The sequence below is a fragment of the Mustela lutreola genome, chromosome 7 (assembly GCF_030435805.1).
Source record: "Mustela lutreola isolate mMusLut2 chromosome 7, mMusLut2.pri, whole genome shotgun sequence".
NCBI classification, from domain to species: Eukaryota; Metazoa; Chordata; class Mammalia; order Carnivora; family Mustelidae; genus Mustela; species Mustela lutreola.
The window spans coordinates 27098617-27111160 of record NC_081296.1 but is presented as its reverse complement, the minus strand read 5'-3'; the positions used below and the strand labels follow the sequence as shown (position 1 = coordinate 27111160).

Sequence of the window (12544 nt, the reverse complement as noted above, 5' to 3'; positions counted from 1 at the left end):
AACAGCAGGGTAGTGGGCAGTTTCTGCTCTCTGTCCTGTTTCTGGAGGGCTCAGGGGTAAGCCTGGAAATGCTGTCCAGTTTGGGAAAGTTTGTCTCTGGGATTGCAGCATATGGTTGTCACCTTGGAGGCTGAGATGCCCTGTGTGACAGCTGCCCGAGGTCCCGGAACTGTCCTCCCGAGCCATACGTGTGGACTTTTCTGGTCTGGGCGTTGCATTTGCTTTCTTCCGTGTACCACATGCTGCGTGGCGATGAGGGAAGGAGACTGGCCTTCCTCTGCTGACTGCGGATGGGCCCTGGGTCAGCCCTTTGCTTTCGTTCCCGGTCCCTGCGACATTATTCCTTGGTCCTCTGGGAGGATGCTGACTGTGCCCTCATCAGTTCCAGGGCCCTGTGAACCAGAAGACCTCATTGATGGAATCATCTTTGCTGCCAACTACCTGGGGTCCACCCAGCTGCTCTCAGAACGTAACCCTTCCAAGAACATCAGAATGATGCAGGCGCAGGAGGCCGTCAGCCGGGTCAAGGTACTGGTGGGCTCAGCAGGGCGCCGGTTTGGCCAAGTCAGCAACACTAATGGGGTCTGGCGGGAAGGGTGGGGGGTTGTCCGAGGAGATGCTCCCTCTGGGCAGGATAGGGTCTGTGGATGCTGCCAGCCCCTGGGGGCTGAGAAAGCATGTTGGGCCCCTCGTCTGTCCTCGCTGTCTCCTGACCTTCTTCATGGAGGCACAGGGACACGAGGTCATGGTGGTCTGGAGAAGAGAACACAGCACCCCGGGCCCTCCCGCTCCACACCCCAGCCCTGCTTCTCTGTCCAAGAGCCCGCTGCTTCTCTGCGCTTCCCGGCCAGTGGCATCACTCCGTCCCGTCTCACCCCGCCCCCCCCCCCCCCCCCCCCCCCGGATCCAGGCGGTTGTAGCTGATTCCCAGCGCCTGAGGGACGCGTGGGGGCGCTCCTCGTGGTCAGCGTGTGTGCTCACTCAAGTGGTGGCTACCCACCCCTCCTGCCCCTGTGGGGGGCTTCCCCTGAGCACAGGGTTGGAGTCCCTTGACCCCCAAGACCAAAATAACTTGGCTGCCCCTTCCTTCTCTTCCTTTCTTCCTTCCTTTATCCGTTTTTCTTTTCTCTTACATGCTGCGCAGAGGATGCAAAAGGCTGCTAAAATCAAGAAGAAAGCGGTGTGTAGGGCTGAGGGCTTGGCCTGGGTTTCTGGGCCTCGTCCTGTGCAGTTTGGGAGGGTGCGGTCCTGTTTGCAGGAATACACATCATGCGGCAAACAGCTTTTTCCTTGTCCCTGGGTAGATAAATAGTAGACTTTTGAACAAACTACAGACACTGGTGTGTGGTTTGGTTTTTTTGTTTTCTTTTTGTTTTTAATTTTTAATTAAAAATTAATTTAATTAATTAATTTTTTAATTTTTGTTTTTAATTTTTAATTTTATCCACTTATGGAAAAATCTAATCATTGCCCTTTTTCCAGATTTCTTGTTTATTCTCTCCCATGCTAGAACACGGTTAATGCCGTGAAGTTCCTATTTCACGTAGATGTTTTTACAAGTGACATTTGACACGACCATGTGATGCATTTAACACTTAGGTCCCCCGTACAAAATTAATTAAATTGTTCTGATATTTAAAAACTCATTAGGCTTAATTTGTTAAATCAGGATGATGATGAGAAGGTCACTTTGCCCACGAGATGCGTTCCCCACTGGAAAGGGTTGCTGCGGGGCATCTGGGAGGCTCAGTAGGTTAAGCATCCGACTCTTGGTCTCCACTCAGGTCTTGGTCTCAGGCTGGTGAGCTGAGGCCTCGCATCGGTCTCCACGCCCAGCAAGGAGTGTGCTTTAAAAAAAGGGGGGGTGGGGTGGGGGCACCTAGTTTCTGGCCATGAGCCAACTTAAAAAAAAAAAACAAAAACAATCACATTGGCCTCCAATCATGTGTTTGTGAGCCTGGTCACTTAGTAAATGCTCAGTCCTCTCGATATAGGAAATCTCAAATGTTCGGTGTTAGAAGACACTGATTTGCTGCCCTTTAAGCTTGTCTGTCACTTAAAGGGCAAGAGATTCAATCCTCTGTTCACCACTTGAACAGCATTTTCTGGGTCTGGATGCTCACTTCCTCCTGTGATGAGACTTCTCTCCCTGTGATGATATTTGCTCTTTGCCCGGTGGTGTCTCCTTGGATTCCTTGAGCTGTAGGAGAGGAAGGAACTCACCCATCTCCCTCCTCCCAGCGAGCCTTCTGCTAGGCACCTCCAGGCAGTGGAGATGGGCCTGGCTTTGCAGAGGTGGGGTATGCTTCCCTCCCAAGGGAGAGGGGCTCCCAGCCTTTGGTCTGTCCAGGGCAACTCTGGGCTGCCCAAGCACCAGGAGGCTGGAGCAGGGCTCTGGTCCTCAGTGTGCCATTCAGGGAGCCCAAAGGGGCTCCAGGGAGCAGGCAGGTCCAGCCCGGAACAGTCTCCAGACCTGCTGAGGAGAGCTGGTTAGATCCCTGGAGAGCTGTTCTTCCCAAACCCACGGCTCCTATTCTGGTCTGCTTACGTCTGGCCAGGCAAGCACTGAGAGGAGGATGCGTCACGAGTCTGGGACCAGGAGCAAGCAGCGTCCCCCACACAGCTAACCTGGAGTGACTATGGGGTCATGGCTCCCCATCCACAGACATGCCCACCCCGTTGTCTGGTGGCCTCTGTTGGATTCCTGCTGTTGACACACCCCCTTTCTTCCAGCAGAGAGCATGGCGGGGCGAGCTTTGCTGTCCCCTGTTACCGATCTGGTTTTGGCTTTCTCCATTCACCCCCAGTTCGAGCCCAGTCCCCTGCACGTTTGTCCCTCTTCTCCCATCAAGGGCACAGCACTCGAGCTTCCTCCAGAAATTGTCACTGAAACCCAGTCCACCTGCAACTTTTCTTCTTTTCCTTCTTCTTCTTCTTTTTTTTTTTTCCCCTTCTGGCCAAACCCACTTTTTCAAGCAAGAGGGTTTTGAGGAACAATCCCATAATATGTAATATTTGAAAGCATGTGGACATACGTGCTTAGACATACATGTTAGAATATAACCCGGTTTTTCAAATCAGAGGAAAAGTAGTTCCTCTACGTTCCTGCTATTTTCTTTTTCTTTTTTTTAAAAGATATTATTTATTTATTTGACCGACAGAAATCACAAGTAGGCAGAGAGGCAGGCAGAGAGAGAGGGGAAAGCAGGCTTCCTGCTAAGCAGAGAGCCCGATGCGGGGCTCGATCCCAGGATCCTGAGATCATGACCTGAGCCGAAGGCAGAGGCTTAAACCACTGAGCCACCCAGGCGCCCCACGTTCCTGCTATTTTCAACTGCATTATTTTGAACTGTATTTTTTTCTCCTTTTAAAATCAGTTGAAAGCAGTGTCACCTCAGGGTGGGCTGAAAGCCCAAAAGAACTTTTCCCTTGAAAACTGAGCTGCAATGCAAATATATCAATATTATATAGGGTCTCTCTGCAACTCTTGATTTCTTGAGGAATTGTCAGCGGGGGGATTTTGGATTTCAGATTTATAGCCAGGAATTAAATCACAGTTTCTGCTCTTTTGAAGTAGAAGATATGTCACCGTGGGCTCTCAGTGACCATAAAGTATTTCTTCCCTCAGTGGGTAAACTGAAAGAATTTGTATGTCATTGCCACTGTGCAGTAGTAATTAAAATTCCCATGGTTGTAAAAACCAATGAAAAGCTGTCCTGGTTTAGAGCAGACCCTGAATAAATAGTTCACCCAGCTTCTAGAACATTTCATGGACACATAAGCAATGGCCATAAGCTGAACACACTCCAGGAGCTGACAAAACAGGGGCGTTTGTGTGACAGCATCTTCTGATTTTTCGCATGTTGCTGGGAGGGCAGCACTGAGTCCTACTGGGGTCTTGCTTCCCTTAGGGTTTTTGGAAGATCAGCATTAAGCCTGCTGGGGGGTTGACATAACTAGGACTATTTAAATCAGAAGAAGATGCTGACGATCTAATCCAACGCCTTTGAAAATTTCTTCCCCATTTCTGGGGATATTTGGAATCCCAAATCCCGGAAACGTGTGCAGCCCGAGTACACAGACCCTGTGCCTTTACCGAGTTTGATAAGCGTTGGCAGGCAGGCCTACATTTTAGGGAGTGGAGGGGCTGCGCTTTGGATGCTGGGACCCAAGACCCCAGGCGTCCGGCCCCCTCCATGCTCAGGCTTCCGGAAGCTGTCTCCTCCCTCCTTCTTCACGCCCTGTGCAAACTGCCTTCAGAACTCAGTTCGCTAGAGATTGTGCTGGAAGGCGGCGTGCAATTGAGATTTCCCAGGGCTGCTCCTAGCCGGCGAGGCATTTCCCTCTAGGGGCGCTCAGGGTCATTAGTAAAATTGTCAGGCCTTTGTTCAAATTAGGTTTTTTGTTTTGGGTTTTTTTTTTTGTTTTTTGTTTTTTTTTTTTTGTTTGTTTTATTCATTTGTAACAGTATCCACTGTCCTATCTTAGAATTCGGAGGGGGATGCCCAGACCCTGACCGAAGTGGATCTCTTCATCTCCACCCAGAGGATCAAGGTGTTAAATGCGGACACACAGGTAAGCGCTTTAAAGACCGTTGCTTAAAATCATGTCATTGAACCCCTAACTTCCCACCTCAGGAACCAGAGGAGAACGAGGTCTGGCTGCGGGAGAACTTTCCCTCTGGGAGTGAGCTGAAGGGCTGTCCCTGAGGACAGTCGCTGCGGACCCCGCGGCTTGAATGGGATGTGGTTGTGAAATCTGGAGCAAGCTGCGGGGGGGCGGGGGGGGAGAAAACCCTGCGGTGTCCTGTGGTGTAGGTGTGCTGCAGCCCTGATTAAGGAGGCAAAATGAAGGGGAAGGTGTGGGGAGCCGGAAGCTGTGTGCTCACCATCAGGGTTCTAGAAGGGCCTTCCGGAAACCTGGGCATGCCAGGCCTGGGGAATGGAGCAGGAGGGTGGAAAGGCCGTGTGAGCCCTTGGCCCTCCGAGGGGGTGGTGCTCCACCAAGGGGGTGTGTGTGTGTGGGGGGGGGGCTGTCTTAAGATTTTACACCTGTGAACCATTCATCTGGCCAGCTTCTGCTCATTTTTCCTGGGCCTTCATCACTGCTGTTGGTGGGGAAAACAGATCCGTGAGGAACAAGTGAGCCGTGCCAGATAGAAAGGCCCACGCGGCGATGAGGAAGAGGGCAGGAGGCCAGCGGCATGGGGCAGAGGGAGGGAGGGGTCGGGAAGGCCTCTGGCAGTGCCCTGTGCCTGAAGTTTGCTGGGGAGAGGGAGGCTCCACTCACCTCCATTCCTAGACCCGTGGGAGGAGGGCCAGATGCCAGGGTAATGACCCCTTTGCTTCTTTGTCCTCAGCGAGTAATCTGTGTGGTGACTGTCCAGATGTGTGGGGACCCTGTTCCCTGATACCCATTTTGCCTGCAGGTTTTGGCACAAAGGATCATCTTGCTTGCGTTGGTTCTAACATTGGAAGTGCAAAAATGCTGCATTTCCTAATTATGTCACACTCTCCACTTTTTATTATTGCACCTGACCCCAGGCAGAAGACTTTTTGTTTCTTTCTCACTCTCTTCACTGTGGACAGATGGATCGATTTATTTATTTATTTATTTATTTATTTATCTATTTATTTATTTATTTTGGTGACTTGTGTTATTCTTTTTGGGGCGCTGGTAATCCCCAGTTGGACCTTTCAACTGGGTCCTGGGTGGTTTGGACATCTTTGCTTTAGTCGCTGATCACGTCCTTGCTTTCTGAGGCGGTGAGCTGTTCCGAGCTCCCCTGATGTTTCCCCAGCCGCAGACCTGGAATCGGCAGTTTCTTTGAGGAGTCACACGCACTTCCTTTCTGTGGGGAACAATATTACAGAAACAAAGATCCAGGCGCTGGCCGTGCCCATGGTCGCAGGGATCTCATTGTTCCTGGGGCTTTGCCGCGAGTGGAGCTAGACAGTATATGTGTTCTAAAAAGCCCAGAGTTCACACTTGTCCCTCTGTCTGCCCGGGATCTGTGGCCACAGGGTGCTGAAGAGGCACCCTCGGCGGTTTCCGGACCAGTCCCCCTTCCTGAAAAGTGGCTCTTGGGGCTTAAAACCCCCACCCCACCTCACCCCATCCCACCCCACATGGCCTTGGCCAGGAAACAAATCAGCTCCCGAAAGACAGACGCGGGGTAATATCTGCTGTAAAAGTAGATTCCGTGAGGAAGAAAAGAGACTTCCGAGGTTGCAGAAGCAGCCAAATCTTCTTTTGTGGAAAAAGCACAAAGGCATAAAAGACCAACTGATTAGTTTTTCAGAGCTTTTGTGTGCAGCCTTGTTACATAGGGGTCACAAGCAGGATGCTCAGGGGAGATTCCTGGAAGATGACAAAAACCATTAAGGGTAATGGACCTGCCAGGAGCCCAGGGGATTGAATGGCCAGAGACGCATCGATCAGTCAGGGGAGCTGCCTCAGGGTCCCCTGATGGGGGACTGTCCTGCTTGGGCTCCCCGGGAAGAACTCATCTGTGGAAAACTTTGGCCTCACAGCCTTCCTCAGCTGCTAGGGAGAAGCACATGGCTTGCAGAGAAGGGACCCCTCTCTAAAGCCACAGATTGCCTCTGCCAGCTGCCCCCCCTTCCCCCAGCAGGGACAAGAGCAGCCCCTGACCTTGTGCCTGCAAGAAACAGTGGGAGGGTGCTATGGGGCAAAGCCAGAGTCACTTTGACTGTGCATCACTGCCCTCGAACGCCATGTTTCCCAGAGCAGTGACTGTCAACCAGGGTGATGTTGTCCCCCATGGGGGCATTTGGCAAAGACTGGAAATATTTCTGGTGGCCACAACTTAGCAAGGGGGTGAAGCTACTGGCATCTAGCCAGGAGAGGTCGGGGGTGCCACTAATTGTCCTACAGTGTGGGGGACAGCCCTTCACAGTATAGAAGGACCCAACCCAAAGGGCATCAGCATTGAAGCCAAGAAATCCTGAACTTGAGTGTGTTGTGATGGCTTGTTCTCCCTAACGTTCCCTAACGTGGATCTGTCCCGTTCCTGACAGGAGACCATGATGGACCACGCCTTGCGCACCATCTCCTATATCGCGGACATCGGGAACATCGTGGTGCTGATGGCCAGGCGCCGCATGCCCCGATCGGCCTCGCAGGACTGCATCGAGACCACCCCTGGGGCCCAGGAGGGGAAGAAGCAGTACAAGATGATCTGCCACGTGTTCGAGTCCGAGGACGTAAGTAACCCTGCGGGCACACAGGGCCCCTCCCTGCGGGCCCGACCTCACCACCGCCCCAGCGGCATCCCAGGCTCTTTAGAAACTGCGCCTCAGGTGGAAATCTGGTGCACTGTCATTGATGTCTCCAATGGAATCAGAATTTTTTGGTTTTTGTTTGTTTGTTTTTCCTAACATTCAGAGTTTGCGAAGAGAGTGAACATAGTTTTATTTCACTTCGTGAAATAACGTCCTTCAGGGCTGTTTGTAAATTGAACGTGGTTGAACAGGCCAGGGGCGCTAACAAATTACTCCTGACTTTTTGGTGGTTAAGATGTGCATCTTCACACGCCAGGCTTGCATACAAAGAAGCAATGTCTGTGCCCAGGAATAGCTCTGCTTTTGCTCATGGCCATTTCTTGTCGTAATTCAAAATACTTCACACTCACTAAGAGACCATGAACCCCTTGACTCTTTCCTTCAGTGGGATGAGAGCATCTTTCTGAGCCTGGAGCTGGGAGAAGTGAACCAGAGAAGGGAGCAGGGGGCCAAGTGGTGAGCACAGGAGACTTCGGGCTAGGTCTCTCTGCTGCCCCCTGGCGGGAAGATCTTGTGGGTGTTGCCAAAGGAGAATTTCGAAAGCCAGTCCTCCCTGGATATTTGGAAAAGGGCATTCTTGTTCACATATGGGCTTGCAGGGCAGGGACCTGAAGCAGAAGGGAATAGCCCCCAGATTTTTATATGTGAAGGCAAGACTGAGGTAGAGTCTTCCTTTTGCTAAGCAGTTGAAGTCATCTAGAAGTGCTTTGAAGCAATGGTATATTGATGGGAGAAGAAATTTAAACACATACCCGCTGGTGCACACACAGATTCTTCTCCCCACGATCCAGATCTCCTTGGGCACCTGGATGGGCACTTCCATGGGACTCGGGGCTAGAGGATGTCTTAGAGACCTGGTGGGGAGAGATGCGTCCTCGGGAAGGGCTGTGAAAAATGGGCAGGGCAAGACCAGTGGCAAATGGTGAGCAGCCGGCCGGCAGAAAAGTCACAGGAGCAGGGAATGCCATGGGCCTCCGAGCTGCCAGCCCCTGTTGATGGCCGCGGGCCAAGGGCTAGAGTCGGAGGTGCTGTTGTCTGGAGGTGAGCATGAGTGGGACTCTGAGTGGCCCTTGAAGAATTGAGGGCAGGACCCTCCTGGTAGGGTGTGTGGGGGAATACCCAGCAGTTGCCCAGAGCATAGAACCTGGATGGTGGCTCCGTCCGGGGGGCTGCTGGGGATGAGTAAGGGGTCTGAGGGTCTGCTGGCAGCAGATGGAATACCTAGAGAAAATGAAAAGTGGCAGTAAGGATACCAGGGGCTCATTCTGAGACTCAGTTTCCCTCTATGAGATGGAGCTCAGACACTCCAGGACTGAGGCCAGGGTATATGACCCACACAGGCGAAAGTGCTAAGGCAAAGGAGCGCTGGGGTGTGGCAGCTCCCATTCCCCCCACCCCACCTCCTGCAGGAGGCCGCCTCTGAGTGCCAAACTGCCAAAGCCAACCCTTCTCTGAGCCCCTTGTACTCCCCCCTGCCTGAGCGGGGCTCCTGGCTTCACAGCATTGAACACCCACAGGCCCTGGCTGTGAGCTGAGGGGACAGGGGAGTCCCTTGTCTGCAGGGTTCCCAGTGTGGCCCCCAGGCTGGCTGGGAGGGACACTAGGACTTGGGGCAGATGGGGAATTGGGAGACTGCCCCCAGCTGTTGGTGGGGAAGTGCCTAGAGTTCTTGGATTGCACCCTGGCATGAAGGGCCTCACTGTCCCCAGGAGCTTCTATGGATTGGGGTGGGGCACCCAGGCAGAGCCCCAGACAGAGCCCCAGGGCATCAGACAGCATCACCAGGCGATCCATACAGGGGTGAAGGGAGCCATGCTCTCAGAACCCCTCCCTGTCAGAGGACTACAGTCAAGTGAGGACAGACATGGAGGCCTGGGGGCAGCCGGCAGCAAGCCTTGGGACCCCAGTCGGGCAGGGCAGGTCCTGGGCTCTCATTCACCGCCCCCACCTTCTTCTGGCCTCTTCCCGAGGTCTGACTCCCAGCTTCTGCTAGAGCCCTGGCTGTTCCTCTGCTGCTCTCCAGTGCACCATCTCTGGGCTCTCCACCCTTCAGTCCACATGTGCCCAGGCGGGGGTGTCCCCTAGTGGCCTCCAGGGAAGGCAGCTCTGGCCAGTCCGCCCTAAGCAGCGCAGCCAAAATGCTGGTCTTGGGAGCGAGCAGGGCTTATTCCTGCCAAGTGAGCATTGCCTGTCCTTCCTGTAAACTATTCTGGGCCCAGTGTGGGAGGGCAGTTCAATCTAGACTCCTTACCTATTTCAGGAAAGCTTTCCATACTCCAGCTCTACTTTTATTGTCCAGCCCAGCCCACTTTGGTACAAAGACATACTCATTTGTAGCACTTAAAGCATGCAGTGTATAGAGGGAGAAAGAGATTTAAGCATTTAGGTCAAAACCAGAGGGAAAGCCTGGCCATGACTTTTCAATGTCCAGCACTCTGTAGTGTCAGAAATTCAATGACGTCCACACAAGTGGTTCCTTGTAATGGAACGACATGCTTTGCTCTGTAGGGTCTGTACTGGTGTCTCCAGGTCTTGTGCTTTTCATCAGCGTCAGCCTGAAACAGCCACACTGCCCCCCACCCCCAAGAACAGCTGGACATATACAGTGCCTCCCCAGTTGACATTGGGTTCTGTTGCTAAAGAGACATAAATGTTGGGGAGACAGCTCAGTCTCTGTGACCCTCCTCCAAGAACACACAACTTAAGTTTATTTTTGGAATAAGATGGGAAGAAAGAAAATATAGTACATTTTTCAGTTAAAGCAATGAAAATAAGATGTTTAGCAAACAAGCCATAATTTTTCTGTACTTTATTTGAAACTGTGCTTTGTCCTGGATGGTCTGGGACTTAAATGGCTCAGGTGGGAGCAGATAGGATCGGGCCCTGCTAAGTTCAAGACAGCAAAGAGGCTCCCCCTAAGGTGGCTGACCGTGGGGTGTTGCCGTGAGAACAGCCCATCACCAGAGGAGGGTCTGCAGTTTCTCTCTTGTTGCTTTAAGCCCAGGCAAGGGCCTACCCCAGGCTTACACGTGCCCCTGCACCCAGCCCTGTCACAGCCCCTCCTCTCCTGGCTGCGTGGCGCCTGTGGTCCTGTGCCGGTCGCTAGTGGGCTTCTCCGTGCCCACAGGCCCAGCTAATCGCACAGTCCATTGGCCAGGCCTTCAGTGTGGCCTACCAGGAATTCCTGCGGGCCAATGGCATCAACCCGGAAGACCTGAGCCAGAAAGAGTACAGCGACATCATCAACACCCAAGAGATGTACAACGACGACCTCATCCACTTCTCCAACTCTGAGAACTGCAAGGAGGTGAGACACACACACCCTGGGCAGACCACAGGATGCCACACTGCTGTGGCCCCTGCCACCACCCACGCTGGGCCCCTGCACACCAGAGCTCCCCGACCCCCCGCCACGATGCCCTGGAACAGCTCGCTCGAAGGGCCCTCATGCGAATCCCCACCCTCATGGCAGAATGAAGCTCTCCCCGGAAAGTACATTTGTGCCTGCCTTTGGAGCTGAGCACTTGTGTGTGAAATGAGGTGTTGTTGTAACAAAGGAGCTGATTACAGTCAGTCTTAATGACCTTGAAAATGTGCCTTTTAATGCCGCTATTATCATCTACTGGAGCTCAGCACCCAGGAGGTGTTTCTGAAAAGCATATAAGAAGCATCTTCAAAATGGGGAGCTTCGGGGCACTGCCCAGGGGAAGGAATAATCAGACTGCTGTTGAATGAATGAGTGAATGAATGAATGAATGAATGACTATTCCAGACTTAGTGCTGAATGAATGACAGGCAGCTTTCTGAGAGTGAGCCTTGGAGTGGAATGAAGGTAGGACTTTTCTAGATCAGAGCAAGAGCCGGGGGCAGATTTGAGTCCTGGAGTCTATCATTCTTCTCGCCTCCATGGGTTGGTGGGAGGTGAGAAGAGCAAGAGGTAGGACCTGGAGGCCCGCTGGGGCCTGGAGGGGTCCATGCCAGGCATGGGCAGGAGGGTGTCTGTGCTCCTGGTTCAAGCTTGGGAGCCAGAGCCAGGCGAGGCCGAAGTGAGGTGGTAGGTGCACAGCTCCCCGGCCCCCACCACGGGCACCTCTCACCACTCATGTCCTTATAGCTGCAGCTGGAGAAGCACAAGGGCGAGATCCTGGGCGTGGTGGTGGTGGAGTCGGGCTGGGGCTCCATCCTGCCCACGGTGATCCTGGCGAACATGATGAACGGCGGCCCGGCAGCCCGCTCAGGGAAGCTGAGCATCGGGGACCAGATCATGTCCATCAACGGCACCAGCCTGGTGGGGCTGCCCCTGGCCACCTGTCAGGGCATCATCAAGGTGTGTACGTGGGGCCCCTGCCTTGTTTTATTCTCACTACCTTGTCCTTTATTACTTGACATGTGAGGAAACAGATCTGGAGAGACCCCAGCTGCCCTTGGGGGTGAGAATGGGATATTTAGTTTCACTGATGCCATTTCTGAGGGACATGGACCCCAGGCAAGGGCTGAGGACCCCCAGATGCAGGGTGACCCGGCATGTGTGGGACTTTCGCAGACTAGCACCAAGAGTCCCATTTCCTGGGCACATGGGAAGGGTTGGTCACCCTGCAGGGGTCTGAGAGCAGGGCTGGCAGCTCTGACCATCTGGCCCATGAGCCTGCAGCTTTGGGAGATGCTGAGCTCCCAGTCCCTGCTGGGGGATCCTCATGCCTGGTTGCCCTGGCTAGAGAAGAGCCTTGGGACAGGAAGCTCAGCGAGGCGGCCCAGGGGCCTGGCGCTCCTGTGCCTTTGTCCTGTCCAGGGTCTCCAGACAGTGGGCTCTGCCTGCTTGAGGGCAGCCCTGGGGCGTCCGTGGGCGTTCTGCCCCCATCCCCCTGTGGCTTGTTCCCTCCTCACCTGCTGCAGTCTTGGTGCTGGAGGACAGGCCTGTGTCCTCATCAGCCTGACAGCTGAAGGGCATTCAGAGGTCACCTGCTGGGCGACCACCTTAGAAGACAGACAGGTAGGCACCGCACAGCCCTCAGCCGTGGGACCAGAGACTTCGTCTGCGGGAACTTATCCTCACAGCCATGGCCTGGGGCACCTGCTGACAGTCACAACCTCTCTGGGGCCTGATGTCCCCCTTGGCTTCAGCTGGCCAAGTCTCACTGTGGACACTAGGTCCTCTTGCTTAGAGATTTTCACTGAGCCCCTCACCACCTGTTTCTGCCCCTGCCATTCGCACATTTTGTTTGGAGGAAGGTTTCCTCCTG

The 12544-nt window shown here is 53.5% G+C and overlaps 1 protein-coding gene across 7 annotated transcripts in view; it reads left to right on the top strand.

The window, feature by feature from the left end:
* APBA2 (amyloid beta precursor protein binding family A member 2) overlaps positions 1 to 12544 on the top strand; it is a 243046-nt gene that overhangs the window by 218499 nt on the left and 12003 nt on the right. For 6 of the 7 annotated variants that reach the window (XM_059180195.1, XM_059180197.1, XM_059180198.1 and 3 more), the window contains 6 exons: positions 383 to 528; positions 1145 to 1180; positions 4489 to 4575; positions 7041 to 7226; positions 10432 to 10611; positions 11419 to 11631. In XM_059180195.1, the coding sequence (XP_059036178.1) occupies positions 383 to 528; positions 1145 to 1180; positions 4489 to 4575; positions 7041 to 7226; positions 10432 to 10611; positions 11419 to 11631 (848 nt within the window). The remainder of the gene's footprint in view (positions 1 to 382; positions 529 to 1144; positions 1181 to 4488; positions 4576 to 7040; positions 7227 to 10431; positions 10612 to 11418; positions 11632 to 12544) is intronic. The other variant, XM_059180200.1, reaches the window with a different exon arrangement.